Source organism: Schistocerca nitens, chromosome 2 (genome assembly GCF_023898315.1).
Source record: "Schistocerca nitens isolate TAMUIC-IGC-003100 chromosome 2, iqSchNite1.1, whole genome shotgun sequence".
Classification (NCBI taxonomy): domain Eukaryota; kingdom Metazoa; phylum Arthropoda; class Insecta; order Orthoptera; family Acrididae; genus Schistocerca; species Schistocerca nitens.
Window position 1 is genome coordinate 182569239 of NC_064615.1, and position 26455 is coordinate 182595693.

The window sequence follows — 26455 nt, forward strand, 5'->3', positions numbered from 1 at the left end:
ACTTCTGAAGAGTGAAATGAGATGTCAGGGCATCAGTAGATTTATTCCATTAATTTCTCTATTCCGGTCCTCAGCCATAGTACATCAGGAACATTTCGGTGAAGGCATCAGTTGGCTCTCGTGCGAAACAATAGACATCCAGCACTGCTGACAACACAAAAAACAGGGCCGAGTGTGGTGTCATTCGAATGCCATTGTCAGCAACGTCTCCAGCTGCAACTGTGAAGACAGCACGGCGATGCAGCGGATCATGCCCATGAACTTCCTCCAATGATTGGATGGCACCCTTGTGGCTCAGGGCAGACTGCCCTGTCTTATGGTTAAACAGCGGACCCCATACTGCATTCTGTGATGTCGTTCGAATGTCATCGGCTTACGGTGTAGGCTGTGATACTGAGACGAGAATCACTCAGGTCATGAAAGGCTGAGTACTTATACGCTCCAGACTAAATTCGTTTAGGGCTTAAGGCGTGTACCCAAAACACTTCCAATGGTTTATATGCTACATAGTGGTACAGGATACCCCAGCCATGCATCTTATGGTGGATTGCAAAGTATGTATGCAAATATCAATGTAGAGACAACTAACATAGGAAATTTACTCCCAACTATTTTTGTAAGCAAACTGTAGGATTTGTGAGCCAAATATAACGAACAATGGATGCAGGATAGCACTGGATTTGAGTGAGAGAGAGAGAGAGAGAGAGAGAGAGAGAGAGAGAACGAGCGCTCTCGTGTGCATGTGGTCACGTACACATGCGCGTGCATGTGTTTTCTCTCTAAGCTAGGAAAAGGATTTGTCCAGAAGCTACAGGAATTTTCAATCAGGTTTACACGTCTGTCGACAACTCAATGCCTCTAATACTCAATGATCCTATATTATTTACATTCTACCAGAACTCTCCATTACCAAATTTCACCATCTTTTTGATTTTTGTCTGTCAATTCTGCAAAAGGTATTCATACTGGGAAGAAATATACTCTTTCCTTCTGTCTTAGATATTGTGGATTTTACTTTTTCTCTCATTTCCAGTTAGAGTGCATATTTTTATAACAAAAATCTTTAAACTTAACTAAATTAAAATAACCACTGTAAAAAACCTACTTACTCAAAATGCATACAAATGAACAAAAAAACAGAAACACTAACTTTCAAATCCAAGGAACCTTTCTTCCATGTGACAAGAGAGAGAGTTTCCTATTCCCATTTTATTACAGTTGCCTTTTCTACTTTACTACACTGAAATTATATAATGTGTTCACAACAACAAAAATTACAAACTATTACATAGTAGCAGAGATCAGTATAGTATGTACAAATTATACAATCAATTTTATGTTCATTCATATTAGGGAGTAGTTCACGAAGCTACTTAAATCCAACATACAAACAAGAAATAAGTGCAGACCTAACACACACATACATCACAACATAACAGAGAATAAGATCATGGCAGTTACTATGCAGAATTAAATTAACACTTCAAGCAGCAATTCAATAAACAGTCAAATTAAAATAGTAAATGCAATACTATTAAAATAGGTCACAAATGCATAGCAATCATGACAGTACATGCACACATTTTCAACAAATGACAATAAATACTTGGCGTGACTAATATAAAACCAAAGTCAAAAATAAAAATTACAAATACAAGAAGAACTTCTCCTTAACAGGAATAATGGGTAGGTAGAACAGCATAACATAAAATGATACGGCACTCGGTCTCCAATTTATGTGATTATACTGGGGAGATGATCTTCTATATCATTATATTTCTAATATCTGATACTTGTGAGTTATATCAGAAACAAGACATCAATTAATTTCCAAATAACTTGTGATAAATAACAATAACTTTACTCACAAACAATAATGCCAAAGACTGGAGGTATGAAGATGAATTTAACAAGTGAATAATTCTCAGATGGCATTGTTCGGACAAAATTTCACTGTTGGTTGTGGTCTGCCTGTGGATAAAGTAAAACTTTGAAGACAGTTTTACAATCTGGAATTTTTATTTGTGCTTCCTGCATCTCTTGAACTCTAAAGTATTAAAAAACAAGAAGGGGGTGGGCGCAATTATCTCTTCCCTTCATTTTATTTTTGGTAACAGAGTTGTCTTTACAAGTCAAAGTATAAATATTATAAATAATTAAAAAGGAAGATAAAAGTTTATTCCCAGCATTACTTGAGGAGGAAGAGGAGTTTCTGCTTATAAATCATGGAAAAGAGATCAACTAAAATAAAACACACTTGACAGACACAAATTAGAAAACATAATTAAACTTCTAACTTCCTGATTTCAAAACATCCTCCATTATGAGAAATAAAATAGAAAATGGGATAAAGCACACAAAATTCATTTAAGAGGTGAAACAAGTACTCAAGGTCTTGCCTTCATGATCAATAGGATGTTCAGGAGCATGGCATTTGGTTTTACTGCAGAAGGCAGTTCACCTGAGAGCACTCATTCTTCAATTTTCCTCCTCCTCCCTAATGTTTTGCATCCAACTAGTTGATTTTAACTTCTGTCAACTTTTTCACCCTGTAATTTCTTGACATATTCATCACTGGTAACTAATTGCCAATACTACCTAATCTGATCCTCAGCTATTAATCCATTGTTATTCTGTTGCCTTGCATCTTGTGTGTGTCTTGTTCCTGTGTGAGGAGTGACTACTACTATTTTCCAGCACTGTAAATACTGACATTTATTATTTCTTTATTTTTCTTTCAACTCTCAAAGTAATGTCTTAAAATTTCTGGAAACTACTGATTCAACTACATTTCCTAATTAGCATGCCTGTCAACCAAACTACAACTGTTTCGGTTTTCTTCAACTGTTCAGCACACACACACCTCACCAGTGCCAAATACTGTTAAGGAATTAATTCTGACACATTCAGATGACACATACCACAAAGGAATCCACTGCAATCGGACACTAATTCCAAAAAAATCCAAGCTGAGTCTCCTCAACAACCATCTCATAGTTTATATAACTGTCATTCCACTTACTCCTATACCTACGCCTAAACTCACTATGGCAATGTGTCTTTCATCCGTTAGTTCCTTACTGGTTCACCATACCACACAATGAAACAGAAACCAATCCCTGCATGTAGATTTTTAACCTAATGTGAAGCCACCAAAGCATAAAAGAAGTTTAAGTATCTCTTACTCCCTTTAGCTGCAAGCTAAACATGGGGTTTTAAAAATAGAGCAGTAGAACAGCTGAAATGGTTTTATACAAAATTATTACTTTATTGGTCTTTTGTATGCACGTAAATCTCGGTTTGGATAAAGGCTATGTATTTTGCTATACATGTATCTAAAGAAGAATAAAAGACTATCAAATTCTCCATCATATGAAGAGCTACTGGCAGTCACTAGCTCTACAAGGAATTGATGTATGGCCTCCACTGTTGCCAGATACCATCGTGGACTTCCCTTCTGATGGCGCCAAAACTGTGACAGCCTCGACTGAAGAATTACACATGGCAGTGCTGAAACAAAAATTTAAAACACTACAACATCAGTCACGAAAAAACCCAGCTGGTGATACATTAATGACCACTGTGATAATTCTATTCAACTTCCCAAGCTTTTTATAAATATGAGATTGGCTGTGACCAATTCATCTATTTCAAATCAACTGCTTCAGAAAAAAATTGCTCTGCTCACCATAACCTAAATTCTACATGATAAAAGTTGCTCCTATTGCAACATAACAGACGCTTTTCGTCACTAGATAAAACTGTGCTTTAAAGTATCCATTGCTATCCATATCAATGCTTTCTCTTATATTTACTTTGTCAGCTTTGTTTGTGTGTTCCAAGCTTTCCTATTTCGTTTGTCTTTCAGAAATTATCCCCAGCTCTGCTAACATATACTGAAAATCAGAACCACATCTTACTCACATCGACATAATAAGATTTGTGGGGGATGGCTTCAGTCAACAAATCCTGCAAAGCCTGGTAAGAAATTACAGCCCAACTTGTTTTTGACACTTTTTTAGAGAAGCCTACTTTGAAGCAAGTGATGTATCTCAATTGATGCAGTGGATTAAAATACCTCGCTCCTGATTACCTGTTTCACTTAAAAGATAATGTTTTAATTAGCACCAATTAATTAAAACAATGATAAAAACATATCAATAACTTTTATAATACTCCGCCATGACAAACTCCAATTAAAGTTGTGTAATCCTCTCATCAAATAGAAATGTATGATGTGCATCACAATAACATTGTTTGATTTTTATTCTGGCACCTTTCTAGTGTTTTTTGTTTTATTATGTTTTAGTCTGTTCACCCCTTTTGATCCAGTTCAATCGAAACATTATAAACACAACTTCCCTGTGACCAGAACCAGCAATTTGTGAGGGATTCCCAATGTCATTTGGAGGCACTTGTACTATCTGTATTATTAGCCATCAATATAGCTTAAATTTATACAATACTTAATTCCAATCATAAGACAGTCATCATCATCCATTACAGTAAATTTTACAATATCACCATGACCTTTAATCCAAATACACAACATATCACCAGGACTTAATTTACATGTTCATTTTGAACAGATGCAAAATTTCTTATCAACGACGACAGATGCACTAGCAGAGGCAGAAAAAAACCGAACAGTCTCGGACAATATCACTGTCTTATAGGCAACAACATCTTGAAGAGGCAAATTTTCTAAAGCTTGAATTCCTTACGTATTATTCTTGTGAATAGGAACTACAGCTAGGGTAATGAAATTTTGATGACAATGAACATCAATGGAATTTAAAGTGAAGGCAACTTACAACTGCAAAAAAATGTGTGACAAGCAAATAGCTATTAATCTTTACATCTTTTTTTGTAGATGTTTTTTGTAGATGTTAGGACACCACCTGTACACATGGTGTACTGTAACATGTTGTGGCATCTCAGCAAATGAGCTGTTATGTGACCAAGACTGTTTATATAGCAGCACATCTACTGGCTGATGCAATCGAGCTTACAGTGCACGGGAGAGTTCTCCACAGCAGCAGCTACATAAGTTTCGACCCGCTGCTGCCTTGGTGCACTTTTCTCAGCTCCAGGACAGTGCGTTGCAACAGCTTACGCAACTATCAGATACATAACAGCTCATTTGCCAAATGCCGCTACACCTTGTGTATAGGTGGTGTCCTACCATCTACAAATAAATTTATGATGTGGGCATTACGTACAATTTTGCTACATCTACCACAACTTATCAAAAGTTGTTTTCAGGTCCAGCATTTCTCAATGGTTTGAAGTTCGACTTCACTTTATTGTTTATTGATGTAGACGGTGGTCAAAATTGGGTTACCCTAGAATTTAGTTTGTGTTGATAAGAATAAGATGAAAGGAATTACAACTTCGGGAAATTTCCCTCATCATGATGTCATCGCCTACAAGGCACTGATGGTGTCTGAGAATGGTCACATTCTGCCTTCACTAGTGCATCTGTTGCCATTTATGAACCACTGTGTATTCATTCAACACAAATGTGTACATTAAATCCTGATGATATGCTGTCTATTTACAGTAAAGGTCATGGTGTATTGCAAAGTCTACTATGATGGGTGATTGTGCTTTATATACTTCATTTTAATAAATAAAACTACATATTGATCTTGTCAAACACCAAGATGTAATTGCCTCCTTTCATTTGCAGCCAATCTGGGCCCTCAGCACAGTTTCCTGTTACCTGTGGCTCCCTGTGGGTGCTTAATAGACTGTGTAAGCTGTTGCAATGTGCTGTCCTTGAGTTTATGACTCCCCTTACGAAACATTGTAATTCTGACACAGGTCTGGCCTAACGTCATGGTAATGAAATCATTGGCTATTAGCACGAAAGCAGCAGTCGCAACTGAAGGTAATTCTTTTTGCTAGTAGCACTTATGTGAGTGGCTGTCCTGATGAGAATCTTGACAGACACTTTAGCAGACAACAGATGTTCATATGTTTCCACAATTGCACTACATGATTTTTGCATAGGGCAGCACTGACTCAGTGAGGCAGCAACATATTTCAGTTGTTCAGAGCATTGATCTCATGTTGTTAATGTGCAGAACAAAAAGATTCAAACAAACAACCACAAGATTAAGTATATCCACAGTACCAGTGAATTTGCGTCTATATTAATACCAATTAAAATTAAACAAAAAGTTGATATCACCACCACTATTCTCCCTCTCCCTTACCCCCCCTCCACTCCCCCCCCCCCCCCCACACACACACACACACACACACACACACACACACACACACACACACACACACACACACACACACAGAGAGAGAGAGAGAGAGAGAGAGAGAGAGAGAGAGAGAGAGAGAGAGAGAGAGAGAGAGAGATTCTAAGCTGGAAATGGAATTAATAAAAGGCTTCAAGAAAAGAAAATGAACCTGGCAGGAAAAAAAGTAACTCAATATTTTACCTCTCAGACGAGGATCTTTGTAAATTCCTCGACTTTGATTCCATGTGCTATCAATAAAAACAGCTCTTGTGACAGGTAAATTGCCTTCTGTTATGTTCCATGTACTTTTTGTATCATCCAGTACATTGCTGTTCGCAGATCTGAAATGAAAAGGAAACAGGAAACTATGATTAATTTTAATCAGTTACGAAAAACCTATGATCTACCCACAAAAGAAAAAGTATAAAAATCCAGGATGGTATGTAACAATATCGTGAAAAGGAAAGTTGCTACTCACCATATAGTGCAGATACTGAGCTGCGGATAGGCACAACAAAATACAGCTTTCAGCCAGTACAGCCTTCATCAGAATTAAACGGCAAACACACACATACACATACAACCAAACGCAACTCACACAGTGGTGTGTGTGAGAGTTGTATTTGTGTGAGTGTGTATGTGTGTGTTCACCATCTAATTCTGATGAAGGCCTTACTGGCCGAAAGCTATATTTATGACAGTCTTTTTGTTGTGCTTATCCACGATTCAGCATCTCCGCTATATGGTGAGTAGCAACTTTCCTTTTCACAATACTGTTAGAAGTACGAAGGGACTTCAAAAATTCAGTTACACAAGCTGTCCCATGCTAAGACCACCGTGCAGCAAGAGTGGCACATTGTCAGAAGACAATACACATCCTGAGTTTTCTGCAGATACATTTCTGCTACGGTATGGTTAACAGGTGCATCGTAGTGTGGGACAAAAATGGCATGGCAACCGGAAACATACTCCAAAACTAAAGTATGCAGAAAGCATGATTCTTATGGGCAAAACCTCTAAACTGCACACAGATTACCCATGAGATTCTGGTAGTATGTAGACCACATGCAATGTCGGTGTCCAGCCACAGTGAAATGGTGCGAACAATTTGACCCAGGCTGCACAGACGTGGATTAAGAGTCCACATCTTGCAACATGTGATTTCCATCTTTTCGGCTAGCTGAAAAAACATAGGGAGGGGGGGCAAGGGTGCAAGGAGAGAGATTTTAATGTTATTTGGCCTACAATAATAACATGTAATTTACTTTTTGAAGTACCCTCGTATATGGTTTTTTTGTGTGTGCGCGCGCGCGTTTTCCTTCATGTACAATGAATGCGAACAATTCCAATTTATATCATATATTATTCAAAAGCTTTAAGATCCTTTCAGTATAAACCCTGGTCTTTTAATCAATTAACAGTTCAGCAATTTGCCATTCCTCCCATGAACAATGGATCTCGCCAAGGTAGGGTGGCTTGAGTGCCGCAACCACATAGACAGCCATAACCATAGGTGCAACCACAATGTAGAGACATCCGTGGTACAGTCAGACAAACACGTCGCTGTTGATGAGGGGCAGCATCCTTGCAAGGGGAACGGTTTGGATGATTGACTGATCTGTCCTTGTAACATCAGCCAATATAGCCTTGCTGGTACTGTGAATGGTTGAATGCAAGAGAAACTACAGCTGTTACTTTTCCCGAGAGCATGCAGTCTTCTGTATGGTTACATACATACTCTAGAACTGTAGCAAATGTGCTCCAGTTACATGGAATGAAGTATCTGATTGAGAAAATACAGGTACACAGAAGAAAATTGTATGCCGGAATGACACATCAGCACATGCCTAGTATATGGACATGGACACGGAACTGTGTGTCGAAGAGTTTGCTGCTTATCATACCAAGGGTCTGTCTACTCTCCTCCCCCCCCCCCTCCACGTCCCATGTTCCTTCAGTAAAAAATAACCTTTTTATATAAACGTATGGTTTGCTCTCAACAGTGCTTAGCGTTACATAGATAGTATGGTACAATATATTAGAAAAACAAAGGAAAAAATTACTTTTTCACTTTGTACACTTGGTAACGAATAGCTGTATTTATGTTACCAAGGTAAACACATATGAACAAAATTAGGGTTTAATCTTAGTTTAATTAAACAATAATAAAAAACTAACATTATATTAGCCAAATGCTGGCTTTCCCCTCTGACAACCATGCCTCCATCCTTGCTACCCTCCCTGTTTTCCTTTCCCTATTGCTTCATAACCTGGGTTGTGGGTAACTGAATCCACATTCCCTTCTTCCCCTTCTTTCCCCTCTCTCCTCCCTGATGAAGGAACGAAGTTCCGAAAGCTAGGAATGTAAATTTTCTGTTCTGTTTTGTGTATCTATCGGCTGTACTGAGCTGAGGTAAGTACTGGCCAGCCCCTCTATCTCTTTGATAGTATTTGTTTCACATCTTTCATCATCTATGACAGATTGGTTGGTTGGTTTAAAAGAGGGGGGAAAGGGACCAAACTACGAGGTCATTGGTCCCTTGTTCCTAATAAAAAAAATGCCACAAGTGTGAGAATAAAACAGACAAGACATATAACACAAAACTGAAAGAAAGGGATGACCACAAGAACAAAGAAAAGGCAACGAACACTAAAAGGAATAAAAGAGGACAAGAAAACAACAGAGATATGCAAGAAACAGTTAGAAGAGAGTAAAACAAGGAAGCAGATTACAGTGGCTGGCCGACCACGAAAATAAAAAGGAAAAGCCAGCCACCCTGCAACACATTAAAACTTCCATCCTAAAAGCACTAGGGTGGAGGACACAGAGGGACAAAGGACATGTGCTAAAACTCAGATTGAATGATAAAACCCACCCTCACGGATGAAACATAAAACCAAATCAAGGCATTGTCTGCAAAAATCAATGATAACGAGTCAGGCAACCAAAGATCTACATCTACATCCACATCCATACTCCGAAATCCACCATACGGTGCGTGGCAGAGGGTACCTCATACCACAACCAGCATCATCTCTCCCTGTTCCACTCTCAAACAGAACAAGGGAAAAATGACTGCCTATATGCCTCTGTACTAGCCCTAATCTCTCTTACCTTATCTTTGTGGTCAGTCCGCGAAATGTAAGTTGGCGGCAGTAAAATTGTACTGCAGTCAGCCTCAAATGCTGGTTCTCTAAATTTCCTCAGCAGCGATTCACGAAAAGAATGCCTCCTTTCCTCCAGAGACTCCCATCCGAGTTCCTGAAGCATTTCCGTAACACTCGCGTGATGATCAGACCTACCAGTAACAAATCTAGCAGCCCGCCTCTGAATTGCTTCTATGTCCTCCCTCAATCCGACCTGATAGGAATCCCAAACACTCGAGCAGTACTCAAGAATAGGTCGTATTAGTGTTTTATAAGCGGTCTCCTTTACAGATGAACCACATCTTCCCAAAATTCTATCAATGAACCAAAGACGACTATCTGCCTTCCTCCACAACTGCCATTACATGCTTGTCTCACTTCATATCGTTCTGCAATGTTACGCCCAAATATTTAATCGCCGTGACTGTTTCAAGCGCTACACTACTAATGGAGTATTCAAACATTACAGGATTATTTTTCCTATTCATCTGCATTTATTTACATTTATCTATATTTAGAGGTGGCTGCCATTCTTTACACCAATCACAAATCCTGTCTTAAGTCATCTTGTATCCTCCTACAGTCACTAAACGACGACACCTTCCCGTACACCACAGCATCATCAGCAAACAGCCACACATTGCTATCCACCCTACCCAAAAGATCATTTATGTATATAGAAAACAACAGTGGACCTACCACACTTCCCTGGGGCACTCCAGATGATACCCTCACCTCCGATGCACACCATCGAGGACAAAGTACTGGGTTCTATTACTTAAGAAGTCTTCGAGCCACTCACATACTTGGGAACCAATCCCATATGCTCATACCTTAGTTAGAGGTCACAGGGCAGCCAAAGAAGGACAGAGCAGAATAATATGGGCCATTGTCAACCGGGCACTGCACCAACACTGAGGTGAGTCTTCACGGCGCAGGAGGTAGCCGTGGGTCACCCAGGGATGGTCAATGCGGAGCCGGCAGAGAAACACGAGAGGTCCTCATCGAGGACTTCCACAGATTCATGGTCCCCTTAATGGCTCACAGTTTGTTGTGCGTACTGAGATTTTGCAATTCCGTCTCCCAAAGCTGAAAAACCTTGCGGCATAATAATGAACGCAGGTCAGTTGCAGGGATGCCCATCTCCAGAAGTGGTTTCCGTGTAGCCTGTTTGGCCAGCCTGTCAGCAAGTGCATTTCCTGGGATTCCAATGTGACCAGGGGTACAGACGAACACCACTGCATGACTGGACCGTTCCAGGGCATATATGGACTCCTGGATGGACGCTACCAAAGGATGATGAGGGTAGCAGTCGTTGATAGTTTTCAGGCTGCTCAAAGGGTCAGTACATAAAAGAAAAGACTCCCCTGGGCAAGAATGGAGATACTGAAGTGCACGAGAAATGGCCACCAGGTCTGCAGTGAATACACTGCAGCCATCGGGTAAGCAATGCTGGTCAATATAGCCAACGTAAGCAAAGTCAACGCGACTATCAGCCACTGACCCGTCAGTGTAAACCACTTGAGAGCTCCGGAACACACCAAGAATTGAGAGGAAGTGACAGCGAAGAGCCACACAGTTAAAGGAGTCCTTAGGGCCATGCACAAGGTCCAGATGAAGCTGCGGCCGAAGCGTACACCATCGAGGACCGTAAGTAGAGGTGGTAAAGGGAAGGACTCCAGTTCAGAGAGAAGGGAGAGGGCGCGAACTGCCATCATTAGCCTCTACCTCGGCCGCCAATACGGGAGATGGACTGCCGCAGGCGGGAAAAGGAGACGGTACTTCGGATGTTCAGGAGAACTACGAATGCGTGCTGCATAACTGGCGAGCAGTTGTGCACGTCTCATCTGCAATGGAGGGACCAGTACACTGGACACCAGACACATCCTAAAAGCTCCTGTCACCAGTTGAACCCCACAGTGGTGCAGCAGTACGAAATGCAGAAGTCGGCTGCATACAGAGACGGTGAGATGGAGGGCCCGACAGCTGCTGCTAGACCATTAATGGCCACTAAAAATAGAGACACACTTAATACAGAGCCCTGCGGAATTCCATTCTCCTGGATATGAATGGAACTATGGGAAGCACTAACTTGGACACGGAAAGTACGGAGCAACAGGAAGTTTCAGATAAAAATCAAGAGCAGGCCCTGGAGACCCCACTCATACAATGTGGCAAGGATATGATGTCACCAGGTCATGTTGTATGCTTCATGTAAGTCAAAAAAGACGCCAACCAGGTGTTGGCCGCCCTGACATGGAGCCAGTAGGCCACGCGACTCCAGGACCCAACCCAAACGCAGACATACCATATGTTCCAGCAGGTTACAAAGGACACTGGTGAGGCTGATGGACTGATAGCTATCCACATCAAGCGGGTTTTTACTGGGTTTGAGCACTGGAATGATGGTGCTCTCCAACTATTGCAATGGAAAGACACCATCGCACCAGATCCGGTTGAAGATAACGAGGAGATGTCGCTTCTAGTCAGATGAGAGATGTTTAATCATCTGGCTGTGGATCCGATCAGGCCCAGGAGCTGTGTCAATGAATGAGAGGACGTTCCCTTCCAGCCACCATTTGTGAGTGCGAAAGGCTGGGGGGTAATTCTCCGACACAGAGGCTTGAGCAAAGTGCTTGGCTATCACGTTTGTGTCGGTAGATAAGACGCCATTTATGGTAACACCAGGAAAACCTGTTGGGATCTAGTACCCGAAAAGACGTTTAATCTTTGACCAGATGTGGGAAGGTAACGTATGGTACCCAATGGTCGAGACGTAGCTCTCCCAACACTCCTGCTTCGGTTGTCTGAGAAGTTGGCGAATGTGGGCACGGAGCAGTTTAAAGGCTATGAGGTGCTCCAGGGAAGGGTGCCACTTATGACGCTGTAGAGCTCACCAACACTCTAATTTCTTTAGCGACTTCCGGTGACCACCACGGGACTGCCTAACGCCTCAGGCACCCTAAAGAGTTAGGGATCGCGTTTTCTGCTGCAGAAACAATTGTTGTAGTCACTGCTCAACCATCACATCGATGTTACAGTGTGCGGGAGATTCAACAGTGACAGCAGAGGTGAAAGTTTTCCAGTCCGCCTTGTTTATAGCCCATCTGGGCAGGCATCCATGGGTCTGACACAGGGGCAGTGACAGGAAGATGGGGGAAGTGGTCACTACCACACAGGTCATCATGTACTCTCCAGTGGATAGATGGGAGAAGTTCTGGGCTGCAAATTGATAAATCAATGACCAAGTAAATACCATGAGCCACATTGAAATGTGTGGTGGCCCCAGTATTTAAGAGGCAGAGGTCAAACTGAGACAGAAAGTTTCGACATCTCTGCCTCGGCCATTAAGCACAGTGCTACCCAACAAGGGGTTATGGGCGTAAAAATCTCCCAAAAGTAGAAAAGGTTTAGGTAGCTGATCAATCAGTGCAGCTTATACATTCAGGGATACTGCATCATCTGGTGGAAGATATACATTGCAGATAGTTATTTCCTGCATCATCCTTATTCTGACAGCCACAGATTCAAGAGGGGTTTGAAGGGGCACAGGTTCACTACGGACTAAGTCTACGACATAAACGCAAACTCCACCTGACACTCAATTATAGTCGCTACGGTTCCTGCAATATCCATTATAGCCATGGACGGCAGAGGTCCACACTGCCGGGAACCAGGCTTCATGGAGGCCAATGCAGATAGCAGGTGTAAAGCTTGACAGTTGCCATAGCTCAGCCAAGCGGTCGAAAAAACCACCACAATTTCACTGCAGGATGATGTCGTCATGAGACTGGGAAGGCATGGAACATTCAATGAGTTAGTTTACGCCTCAGAGTCACCAGCTGCCACTGACTTATTGCCTGAGCAGTCTATATCCATTGTGTCTGAAGGTCTGGCAAGATCTAGGTCTATAGCGGATGCTGAAATCTCCACCCCATCCTCAGATGCAGAGCTTGTAGGCAGTGTTGTTGTGGGTGCCAACGCAATTTCTTTGGTCTTCAGGGTTTTCTTTTTGGATTTCTCTCGCTGCTCCTTGGTTTTCCCTGGTTGGGAGGACTACACTGGCTCAGTCTCCGGGACTGAGGATGAGCGTGAAGCCCTACGACCAGCTGCTTTTGGGCTCTTCAGCCACTGGCGGGTGTCATCTTTCCCACTAGCAGAAACCTGGGAAGGGAGTGACCCAAGAAACCCCTTCCTAGCGAGAGAAGCCTACGATGACTTACGCTTCTCCGACTTAGAAGTGGGGATGGACGTCCCCAATGGTTGGGGGTGGGGGGTGAGGGGGGGGGGGGGTTGCTCCCGAAGTAAGTGGTGCAAGAGCAACAGGGAGGGAAATGCCCCCCACCATCAAGGAGGCAGCTGTAGTCTTCCGGTTCTGAGAGATGACTGGTGCTGGTGGAGCTGATGGTGCCAGAACCGTTGTAGCGATGGCGTAAGACGATGTCATAAGCACAGGATGCAGGCGTTCAAATTTTCTCTTAGCCTCAGTGTAGGTCAGTCAGTCCAGAGTCTTGTACTCCATGATTTTCATTTCTTTCTGGAGAATCCTGCAGTCTGGCGAGCAAGGCAAATGGTGCTCACCACAGCTGACACAGATGGGAGGCGGGGCATGTGGGGTATTGGGGTGCGATGGGCATCCACAATCTTTACATATGATGCTGGAAGTACAGCAGGAAGACATATGGCCGAACTTCCAGCACTCAAAGCAACACATCGGGTGAGGGATATAGGGCTTTACATCACAGCAGTAGACCATCACCTAGACCTTCTTGGGCAATGTATCACCCTCGAAGGCCAAGATGAAGGCACCGGTGGCAACCTGATTATCCCTCGGACCCCGGTGGACACACCGGACAAACTGCACACCTTGCCGCTCTAAATTGGCGCCCAGACTTCAAAAGAAGGTCCCTGTGAAATATGATACCCTGGACCATATTTAAGCTCTTATGGGGCATGATGGTTACAGAAATATCCCCCAGCTTGTCACAAGCAATTAACACCTGTGACTGGGCAGAAGATGCTGTATTGATCAAGACTGAAGCAGATCTCATTTTGGACAAGCCCTCCACCTACCCAAACTTGTCCTCTAAATGCTCAACAAAAAACTGAGGCTTCATCATCATGAAAGATTCCCCATCAGCTCTCGAACATACAAGGTACTGGGGCGAATGAGATCCGCTACTATCCTTAGCCTGACGTTACTCCCATGGTGTGGCCAGGGAGGGGAACAATTTGGGGTCATACTTCTGTGCACTGAATTGAGCTCATAAACGCTTACAGACTGCTGGTGTTTCACCACCAGCAAGAGATGATGGACTACGCTTCATCGTGTGTCATCCACCATGATGCCACCCACTCCGACTAGGGCTCTCCCCACAGGCGCCACCCAGTTGATATTCAAATCTTTTGTACTGACTCCCACCACAGAGACCTAGAAAACCTCAGCTTGACATTCATCACCATCTCAATCCTGTTTGTAGCCACTGCCTATATCAAAGGTGGATGACCTAAAATCTCACATCAGCCCCAACCTGATTTTGGAATTCAAAGTAAGTACATCGTGATCCATATGATACGGCTTACAAAAAACTCACACGACAAGTTCTTGAGTACCACTCGGCAGTCCAGAACCCTTACTGGGATTGGATAATAGAAGAGATAGATAAATCCAATGAAGAGCTGCCTGTTTTGTCAAGGCTTCATTCAGTCAGTGCAAGAGCACTGGAGAGATTCTCAACAAACTGCAGTGGCATACATTACAAGGGCGGAAATGTGAGTCTCACAGAGGTTTACTGTTAAAATCCCAATAACATATGTTTCAAGAAGAAATGAGCAAAGAATTTGTGCAGGGGCTTACCACCAGTTTCTCTTCCCATGCACCACTACTATACACTGGAAGGTGACACACAGAGTATATATGTATAACAAAGAAAACAATCAATTTTTAACAATATAATGTAATTGGATAGATAAAAAGTCTACTCACCAAGTAGCGGCAGAATATGGTATATGACATGTCTTGGCAGACACTATGCTGCTTCTGCACCCATCTTGACTTGCCCTCTGCACCCTCCTACCACCATCTATACCAGCCCTGTAACTGGCAAATCATATGCTATCAAAGGGAGAGCAACCTGTCACACAACACATCATATACCAGCTGTTATGTGAACACTGTTTGGACTTTTACATTGGCATGACTACCACCAAATTAACAGTTAGGATGAATGGGCATAGGGTGTATACCGGCAACACACAATATTCTGTTGCAGAGCATGCTCTACAACTTGACAATCATGACCTCAGTGCCTGTTTCACCACATGCATCATTTGGATCTTATCCCACACACCAGTTGCTCAGAACACTGCAGGTGGGAACTACCACTACAACATGTCCTTGGTTCTCGCCACCCACCTGGCCTTAATTTATGTTAATTTCTTCCGTGTCAGCATTTCTTCACGGTAACTACTCCTTTCTTCACTCCATGTTAGTTTTCTGTATCTATCATTTGTTACCTGTCTATTTTTTGCTGTGCCCCTTCCACCCTCTTATATCAATGCACTTAGCTTTTCACTCATATTAACTCGTACATGATGTTTTAGAAGTAATATTTGTCTTGCATATTACCATGTCTTCCAACTCTACTTAAGCTGTCAGGTTTTCAAATCTCATCTGGTGCAGTCACGGCCTTTCCTTCTCATCCGGTCCAGTAAGTCTCCCCAGACCCACAATTCTGGGTAACTTTTCTTAAATCTATCCCTTTTCCTAGACCTCTCCAGTCCTTTTCCTTCACCCCTCTTCCTTCCTCTTCAACCCTTCTGCTTGAAGAAGGAGCCACTGACTCCAAAGGCTTGCCGAATTATAACCTCCTTTTCTGTGTGCCTAATTATAACCTCCTTTTTGTGTGTGTTCTGCCGTTGCTTGGTGAGTAGACATTTTATCCATTCAATTACATTACAAAGTACATATGTATATCTATTAAATCAAAACAATTACTTCTGTGACTTCATAAACAATTGATGGATGGTGCTGTGTCCTTGCAAATATATTCAGAGTTCTCAAATGATAATAAAAGCAAATGTTCTTTGGATTTGTCTTTTATCAGTGACATTTTCATCACTCAAAGTTTTTGAACAGAAATTTTTTACCCAAGTATTAAAAGGGGTAGGACTAGTCTTTAAACAAGTTGTTGACAAAATTTTAATTCATTCCTCTCAAGCTAACAAATGGTTACTATCATAGTGCCGACTTGTAAGCAAATAGCCCTCTTTCAACCTTGACATCAGGCTACTACTACAGACCACTCTGCCACAAAAGCTCAGTTTCCAAAAAATAATGTACAAACAAAATACAAATGTTCACTATTTTATTCTATCTCTGTTTGTGGACAAAAGTTGACACACACCATACCACCATTACGTTGCAAGTCAAGGCCGACATCCTGTGTCAGTTGGTTCAACCAACTTTCCACAAATATACAGTTGCATATCAATGTCTGTAAGAAAGAATAAATTTAGCTCCATCACCACGCAGGATACTTACCTTGGTTGTATGAAGAGTTCTTCAATTGTAGATGCTGCCTTTCCTGGATATACAAGAACAACCTGTAATAATGATGATGATAATGATAAGGATAGATAAAATTTTAAATTTAACAGTTTTAAACATGGCTGTTACTCAGCAACCGTATACTAGTTTCAACATAAGATTATACAGCCAATCGATTGCAAATAACCATTAGGTACATTGACCTAGATTTCGACACCTACTAAGGGTGCCTTTATCAGAATGAAATTTTGATAAATTCTACAAAATAATACATAGAAATTGAGTATGACAAAAAACACATTAGCCAAGGTGACTGAAATAAGCAGATGTCATACAGGAATGTGCCATTACTGCACCCAAATTCCTATACGAAATCTGTGTATTTAGGTCCCCCTGCCTGCCTTTACATTTTTGACATATAGTTTAGGACACCCTGTGTATTTTCAGCAACTGATTTTGCTTGTGTTACTGTGATGACTCCCATGTCATTTGCAGATGACCCTGATATGAAATAAATAAATAAAATTTAAAATTTTTTCAACATAGGATTATCCAGCCAACCGGTTGCAAATAACTGTTAGGTACTTTGACCTAGGTTTCAACACCTACTAAGGGTGTCTTCATCAGAATGAAATTTTGATAAATCCTATAAAATAATACATAGAAAATTAAGAATGACAAAAAACACGTTAACCAAGGTGACAATTTTCAAAGCGTACAAAGGTTATTTACATAAAATTACATTGCTAAAAAGCAATGGTCAGAATTTAGCAGCTATGCCCAAGTCAAAAGTGAAATAAAACATTCCAGCCTTTGCCACATGTACCTAAACAGGAACAACATCAGACTGACTGGCTCAGTGGCTTACATTGCTGCCATGAAAACAATACAAGTTGCACTACCAGTCAGGAGCGGACAGTGACATGAGCCCATTTGAAACACTACATCATAAATAATTGAAAAAACGACAGTTAATTTTAAAAACAAAATATAAAGGAAGAGAGCTTAATGTCATTTTGAAAGCACACAGTACTCAAGCAGATTAAGTAAAACTAACAGATATCTGTTAGGCTTTACAGAAATTACTGTTACGTAAAGGACAGAAAGATAAGAAAAATTTTACAAACAGCTGTACAATCCAAAAAGTATTTGCATGAAGGTAACTTCAGTAGCACATATCTTTGAGACTCAAAGAAAATAATGTTTCGGAACCAGGAGCAGGAAAATGTAGTAAAAATAGAGCAATCAAAATTTCGCAAGCAGTGAATTAAACCATAGAAAGCATTTTTGTTATATAGTTGAAACTGTTCATTGAGGATGAATATGCCTGAAAATCCCCAGTTCTTTGAGCCTGTGACCTTTCTTTTCTCTATCTAAAGGGAAATTTCTTCAATGCATTTTGGTTTGTGTCCGGAAATTAGCAGATGATAACCAAAAGTGGAATTATGTACATTAGTGCCTCTTTCTCCCAACAAATGTTCTTTGTACCTGACACTAAAAGGTTTTCCAGTTTGTCCTATATGGACACACATCATAAGTGATTTTATACACAACTGAATTGCGTATAGGAGCTACTGTGGACTTGAGATTATGAATGAAATATTTTTGCAAGTTATCATTCGAGGAAAAGGTAACTTCGAATTCCATATTTTTTAATCGGAAGACGACAAATTTGATACAAAATAGAGCCTAAAAATGGAATCAAGAAAACATTTGTACTTCTTACTTTCAGAAACAGCACTGCTGCCGAAGTGGTCACTTTAGTGTCAGTTTTGACTTTGAAGATCTTGTCAGCTAACATGAGATCATAGCCGTTATTAACTGCAATAGTTTTTATTACATTCATCTTTTCATTAAGCTTTTCAGGTGACAAGGTACAGAAACTGCATGATGATGCTGAATGGAAAAATGCTTTCTTATGGTAATGAGAATGCGCTGACTAACAGGCACAATTTGATCTGTATTACTGGCTTTTTGAAAAAACACCGAAAGAAATTCTGTCATTGTCAATAGCAACAATCGAGGTCCAAATAATTAATCTGACAGTTGTTATTATCTAATTCTCATATGAAGCAGATTTTTTCATGAAGACTATAAAAAATCTCAAACAGTGAATTCCTTCCTGAATATGATTAAAATGCCTCTATGTACCAACCATATGACAAAATACCAAGATCATCAGCTGAAAAGTTACTGAAGAATGTCTCATCCAAAAAATTAATGAAAATATCGGCCAAGATGCCTGCCAATGGATTGCCCACTGACAAGTCATCAGGCTGATGGCAATGTCTGCCAGTGGAAACAAAATAGTTGTCTTTTACTATATTCTTAGCAAACGAATTAGGTCAGTGATTTGCTCATCAGAAATATCTTTTTAAAAAGTATGTAGGTTTTTTTCAACAATGTCAATGGTGGTTTGAAGAGGTACATTAGTATATAGGTCCGTGATATCTAATAAAAACAATTTAGTGTCTTGGTCACACTGCAAATCTTTGATTTTACTGACTGGATGTTGGCTATTGATGGCAGAATAATTATTTCTAAAAATAAATGACTTTTTTATTTTTTCTTGAAGAAACCTTGCTAACTCTTGATATGCACAGTTCATACTGTTCACAATCAGAAGTATTGGATGGTGACTTTTATATACTTTAGACTGGGAACTCAACATCTGGGACCAGTGGATTCATATTTATAAGATTTTTATATGACATGGTTTGAGCAAATGCATAGTACTGTTAACAGCAAGTCTAATTACTTTTCATATGATGGAGGAACGGATCCTCATCTAGCTCCAAAACATTATTCACCTCAAAAATTGTAATGTTTTAGACTCATATTCATTCTGAGTGGCAATGATTTCAGCATTCCCTTTGTCAGACTTCATTACAGAGCACTGTTTTCTTTTTCAGCTTGGCGTTAATATTTTTAATCAATTTCTTATCAAGATCATATTGACAGGAGGTTTTAACTGCATGTTTCTAAAAACTTCTACATAAATCATGAGCTACCCTTATTTTTCAAGAACCGTCTACTTTGACTCTATCAAAGTAGACACTTGTCGACAAACATTAAGTTCTCTTCCTTGATATTTTGTTTTTAAAATTAACTGTCATTTTTTTCAATTATTTCTGATATAATGTTTCAAATTGGCACATGTCACCATCTGTTGTTGATAGGCGGCATGACTTGTATTGTTCTCATGGAGGCAATGTAAGCCACTGGGCCAATCAGTCTGGTGTTTTTCCTAGCTAGGTACATGTGGTAAAGGCTGGAATGTTTTATTTCACTTTTGACTGGAGCGCAGCTGCTAAATTCTGATCACTTTATTTTTGCAATGTAATTTTATGTAAGTAACCTTTGTACACCTTGAAAATTGTCATCTTGGTTAATATGTTTTTGTTATGCTTAATTTTCTATGTATTTTATAGGAGTTATCAAAATTTCATTCTGATGAGAACTCACTTCTTAGTAGGTGTTGAAACCTAGGTCAAAGTACCTAAGAATTATTTGCAACCGGTTGGCTGTATAATCCTATGTTGGGGGGGGAAAAAAAAAAAAAAAAAAAAAAGTAAATTTTATTGATTTACTTCATATCAGCATAATCTCCAAGTGACATGGTAGTCATCCAGTAACACAAGCAAAATCAGTAGCTGAAAATATACAGGGTGTCCTAAACTATATGTCAAAAATGTAAAGGCAGGTAGAGGGGGTCTAAATATGCAGATTTCATATAGGACTTTTGTGTGTGGTAATGACACAATCCTGTATGACCTCTGTTCATTTCAGTCCCCTCTAACTGCCATTGCAGTTTTGACATATAGTTTAGACCACAGGTGGTCAGCCATGGCCTTGATGAAGGAACCATCCCACCATTTACCAAGACTGTGGACTAAATTTTATTTAAACATTACAACAATATTTCTGCACTGATGGAAAAATTAAATTAACAATATGGTAATTATAATGGAAAATATCTTCAAAATGGTGCATCTTCATGTTTTTGCAGGGTAAAGACTGTTCCATAAAATTTCAGGTGTGCAGTCACATAAATTCAGTTTCTTCTTCTAATATTTTGGCTGAATACCATCCAGCCATCTTCAGAGTGAACCAAGGTGACTAACACTCCTTTTAAACTTGAGGACCCAATCACTGCAGATGCAGCCACAGCTACACAAGGTGCCAGAGACGTTGATAGGCAGCAAAGAAGTGTAACATATGCATGGAATTTAAATCTATGGCTGCGCAGCCGATCCGCACGGTGATATTGATGTGTCACAGAGAGCTGTACCATCGCGATGACTTCGTGATTTAATTACAGAAACTGCCGGATTCCATGATTTGTCCAAGCTGAAGCCACTATCTCTATTAATTAAATTTGTCGCCAATGGATTTTCAATTGCTTCTTTCACTACTGAGTCCCAGAAAGATAAAGTCGAGGATAAAATTTTGACATTATCGTACACCATAGAATACCCAGTGTCAATACAGTGTTCTGCCACTGCAGATTTATTAGGCTGTAAGAGACGGGTGTACCTGCGGTGCTCTGTGCACCTCTCCTGGACTGTACGTGTCGTCTGTCCGATGTATGAATGGCCACACTCACAGGGGATCTTATAAACCCCACCATCCCATATGTGATTTTATTTCCTAGATGACAAAATTTAACCTGTTTCGTAAGTGCTCCTCCCAGCTCTAATATTTTATACAGTATTTTTCTTTCTTATGTTGATCCTCAATACATATTCTTAAAATGAAATCTGTTGGCAGTTAACCCATTAACTTGTAAAAGTTGTAATGAATTTTCTTTTTGCTTTTTTGTACAACTTATCTTTCTGTACACATCAAAGCTATTTTTAGCTCACAAGTAATAAAATCACCACAAGTTTTCTACACTGACATGTTCATTATGAAACAGACAGATCCTTGAATTATTCCCACAGCCACTCTTAAATAGCCAATCACCATACAATTTCCCTTCAACTTGTTTTTGTTTAAAATCCCTTGTAATGGAATTCTCTATTAATTTACAAGAAGAGCAAGACTGTTTTCAACAACAAGTAATAGGAACCAAATGAATAAAGCCATTTATGGATGAAGTTAAATATTCAATACTAGTCACCGGATCTGACCTGTGGTGTACAAAACATTCAATAACATCATAAACAACATTGTGACTATATATGGGCTAAGCTTCAGATTAGACTGTCACCACAACCAAGTCTTCTACTCTTACATTCTTTGCTTTTGCCAACTCATAATTAAATCTCACCTTCCAACTTAATCTAGAACTTGGTCTAAACTAAAGATCAGTCTGTGTCACTACAACTAGGTTTCTTGCTTTCACATTTGCTGGTTTTGTCAACCAACAACTGAACTTTGAGAATAAGCACCAAAAAGGTAACATCACTGCAGCCATTACATTACATCACTGGTCAAAGTCGACAACTATAATTGAACATCCCTCTTGACCCCCCACCCAAATTACCGTTTTTAAAAATGTTTGTTCTGTAGCATTCAGACAATTTTAAACCACTGCACGCAGGATTATGACTACACCAGAATGAAAAACGGGTAAATTGCACACTATACCAATTGTCCAATGTCCAGAAGTGACAATTTATAACATCAGCGCATATGTGGAAGCCCAAGTTTCACAGGAAACAAAACAATATAATACTAAATCAAGAGGCTGGCATGGTAAATACACCTGAAAATGTAGTTTACCTTCTCTTCCTCTTCATAGTGTGGTATATCTGGATACGTGTAAATCTTTACGTCATCTGGAGCAAGAATTGCAGCATGTGCAGCAGTACTTTTCCCATCAATTTCACGTGCATGTTTTATTATATCAACCTTCACCGGCAACTGTAAAATGCATTTGATTAGTGCTTCAAAGAAATAACTAATGCATTTTGAATCAGTAACTGTAATAACATTATAATTATTATTATATTGTTATATATTTTTGGATTTCTGTAAAAAATTTAAATCTGTTGCATTACCAACTATTTTCATATAAAATAACTATAGTACATTCCTGTCTGTTGTTACACTGTCACAACTCATAGTCATTAATGGCTACACAGGAATTCAAGATGTCAGAACCTTATACTTTGTATGTTATGGAATAAACTTCAGTGTTTAAAATAAATTTTTTACATGACAGGAAATTACTATTTGAATTGTATGAGAAAGCTCTCCACAGGCATAGTACAAAAGTCTACTCAAATAGTTTTCACGTATAGCCACAAATGTGAGCCGAAGATCGAAGCATCACAGCATCAACACATGCGACTCTGGGGCTCTCCTTGTGGAATGAATGAAATGACATTTGAATCATCTAAGGATCATGTCTTGTGACGCACACTCTGCTTAAACACACGGTTGGAGGAAGAAAACATTTTCAGAGCAGAATTTACAAAAATTTTCCCAACAAAACATATTTGTTCTTTATTTAAAAATTAATTTATCCATGTTAGGTCTAGTGGTAGTTGGGTTCTGTGGCAGTGGCTTAAATAACTTGTAAAACTACAGCAACTATCCACTTTTTCCAGACCTTTATTTATGCCAAGATGTGTTATGGGCTTTCACCTATCTTCATATGGTGTTTATATATATATATATATATATATATATATATATATATATATATTCGTCAATACAATGCTTTTGTTGGTTTCAATTTGAATGCCGCAGCTGCATTCTATTCTATAACTTCTACCTTAATTTTGTACATATGGGTACAGCATTTACACTTTTAGCCTAACTGGTGAATCGATGCAGCGTATCGTTCAACATGTGGCCAACTTACCAACACAGTCAGCATAAATGTTGTACTGATGAGGATATAAATACATCACAACAAGTGAAGATGGGTATAAGATCAAAATGTGTCTTGGGATGAATAAAATTCGATAAAAAGTGGCCAACTGCTCTATATCTCCACAAAACTGCTTATATGTTGGCGCTTATTAGCACTAAGCTCTTCAGCTGTGAATATTTATATATGAATAGCTGGTGTACTGTATCAAAGGCACAATTTTTTCTAAGTAGGACTGTTGATTTTCTATTTTGGATCTCTCACATATTCTTGTATATACACAACTTCCTGGTGTAGGTAGCAACACAAATAGCAGTAAATTTTATATGATGATCAGTGGAAGTGGTGGGCTAATACGTATAAGCTGCTGTGAGCACTGTTAAGTAGTTGAAAATGTTACTGAAGATGTAATTTGTTCATAAAATGAGATATTTATACTCAGCTACATGACACACGCTAGTCACTAAATGTAATAACTCTGAAAAATGTTTGGCTTGTAAAATATCACTGGACACAAGCTAAGCAGTACAAACTGGACACACTTTTGGAACAATATTTGTGTCTGGTGAATAATACAATTTCCAATTGAATAAATAATGTATGCCACAGAAGAAATCGTTTAGTATTAAAGTAGTTACTCATTTTTATGCGCTTTCACAACAATCTCTCGCCAACAAATGATAATTAAACAATTAAAGTGACTAGGCCTAGGCTAAAAATGTGCGAAGATTTATGGAAATCTCCAATCCGATTCATTTATGGAATCAGGCAGTATGGTAAATTATAACACCACTGCTCATCGCTGTAATAATTTAATGGTGTGATAATCTGCTCACCTTTACCTTAGGAATGCGAGATTGTAACTCATCAACCGCAATATAACATGTGTAACAAAAATATTTTCTGGACTTCCCGCACTTACTACAGCTGCTTCGCTCATCGATATCGTCCAAAATCATCCAGTTACCTATTTTCATACCTTCGAAAGGATCATCGTCCGGGGCAGGGTGAAACTTCGGATTCATTTTCGTTTCTGAATGTATACGGAATGGTAACAGGTTTGTGTTGGGGTTCTACAATCACACTTCAATCAGCTCACAAATAAGAACGACAACACGAATGCTAAACCTATTGTACAACCGCAAATACATTAACTGTAACTAAAAACTATCGCTCACACCAAAACTCAACAACACATCACCGTCTCTGGATATTCGATCAAGGTATTTAGCAATAGAAGGCAGAATTTTCCCTGCGATAATATTTTAACTAATTAATTATTTTATTGTATTGGCTTCTAGAATACAGACTTTTTGCCATCACAATTTAAATCTATTGATACTCTTACAAATAGCAAGGTAACATTTGTTCCTCGTTATTTATATATGTCTTCAGATACAGGTTGATATAAAGACACAATTGAATTTTATGTCTACTTTAGCTATAAGTCTGGTATTTTCCCAGACAGGTTAAAATATGCCATTCTCAGGCCTCTCTACAAAAAGAGGGACAACACAGATGTCAATAATTATCGGCGAGTATCCTTGCTTGCAGTATTTTCAAAAATCTTCTAGAAACTAATGAACTCAACAGTGGTTAACGATCTCAACAGTAATGGGATGCTTAGTAAATCACAGTTCGGTTTCAAAAATGTTGTTCCACTGAGACAGCAATATATCATTTCACCGTTCACATAATAGAGTCTTTAAATAGTAAAATGTCACCAATAGGAATTTTCTGTGACTTGTCCAAAGCATTTGATTGTGTGAACCACGACATTATGTTACAGAAATTACAATTCTATGGTATAAATGGAATAGCATATGAGTAGTTGAAGTCGTACCTACGAAACAGGAAACAAAAGGTTTCTTTATATGGGTCAAGCGATTTAAATAAGTTTGCCACTTCATCTAACTGGGGTGAAATTACATTAGGTGTTCCACAGGGTTCAATCACGGATCCCCTTTTGTTCTTGATGTATGTGAACGACCTCCCTTCTTATCTGAAACAAGGAGCTAAACTGACACTGTTTGCTGATGATACAAACATCATTATTAATCCAGTTAAAGAAACTGAAACTGAAAATTATACAAATAAGGTCTTTGAAAAAGTCATTAATTGATTTCCTGCAAATGGGCTTGTTCTAAACTTTGAAAAAACACAGTACATCCAATTTTCTACTGCAAAAAGTACAGTTTCTTCAATAAATATAACACATCAACAGAAGTCAGTAGACAGGGTAGGGCATACTAAGTTTTTGGATTTACATATATATGAGAATCTTAATTGGAAAAATCAGATGTTGGATCTTATAAAGCAACTAGGTTCAGCAACTTTTGCAATCAGAATAATTGCCAATTTTGAGGATATAGAAATTAGTAAGCCAACATACTTTGCATACTTTCACTCTCTGATGTCATACAGAATTATATTTTGTGGTAACTCAACACTTAGACAAAAAGTATTCACTGCCCAAAAGAAAGTGGTTAGAATAATTGTGGGGTTCATAGTCGCACATCTTGTAGCCATCTTTTTAAAAGATTCGGAATTCTTACAACAGCCTCACAGTACATTTACTGTACATGAAATTTATTCTCAACAACATGGACCAATTTAAAAACAACAGTGACATTCATGATTATAATACCAGAAAAAAGAAAGACCTACACTATCCTTTAC

The 26455-nt window shown here is 39.4% G+C and overlaps 1 protein-coding gene across 5 annotated transcripts; it reads right to left on the reverse strand.

Annotated features, from left to right (window-relative positions):
* Positions 1–1102: 1102 nt before the first annotated feature.
* LOC126235863 (tRNA-uridine aminocarboxypropyltransferase 1) lies at positions 1103–25472 on the reverse strand. Of its 5 annotated transcripts, none has more exons than XM_049944760.1 (5): positions 25368–25472; positions 22681–22821; positions 16948–17009; positions 6459–6598; positions 1103–3510 (listed from the first exon to the last, which is right to left on the reverse strand). In XM_049944760.1, exons 1-5 carry the CDS (start codon positions 25455–25457, stop codon positions 3263–3265), a joined length of 681 nt encoding a protein of 226 aa, XP_049800717.1. In that variant the 5' UTR covers positions 25458–25472; the 3' UTR covers positions 1103–3262. The 5 variants fall into 5 exon arrangements, with proteins under 5 accessions (XP_049800717.1, XP_049800719.1, XP_049800718.1 ...); XM_049944762.1 differs by lacking the exon at positions 25368–25472 and adding an exon at positions 24756–24979 and having other exon boundaries at positions 22681–22809; XM_049944761.1 differs by lacking the exon at positions 25368–25472 and adding an exon at positions 24756–24979.
* Positions 25473–26455: the final 983 nt, after the last annotated feature.

Bases quoted from the DNA above. Each gene is read 5' to 3' on its own strand.
- LOC126235863 (XM_049944758.1), bottom strand. From the start codon at position 24,801: ATGAATCCGAAGTTTCACCCTGCCCCGGACGATGATCCTTTCGAAGGT. The intron at 22,822-24,612 runs GTGAGCAGATTA...TGCATTTTACAG, and splicing joins CTCGCATTCCTAAGGTAAAG to TTGCCGGTGAAGGTTGATAT. The intron at 17,010-22,680 runs GTAAACTACATT...TCATTATTACAG, and splicing joins ACTATGAAGAGGAAGAGAAG to GTTGTTCTTGTATATCCAGG.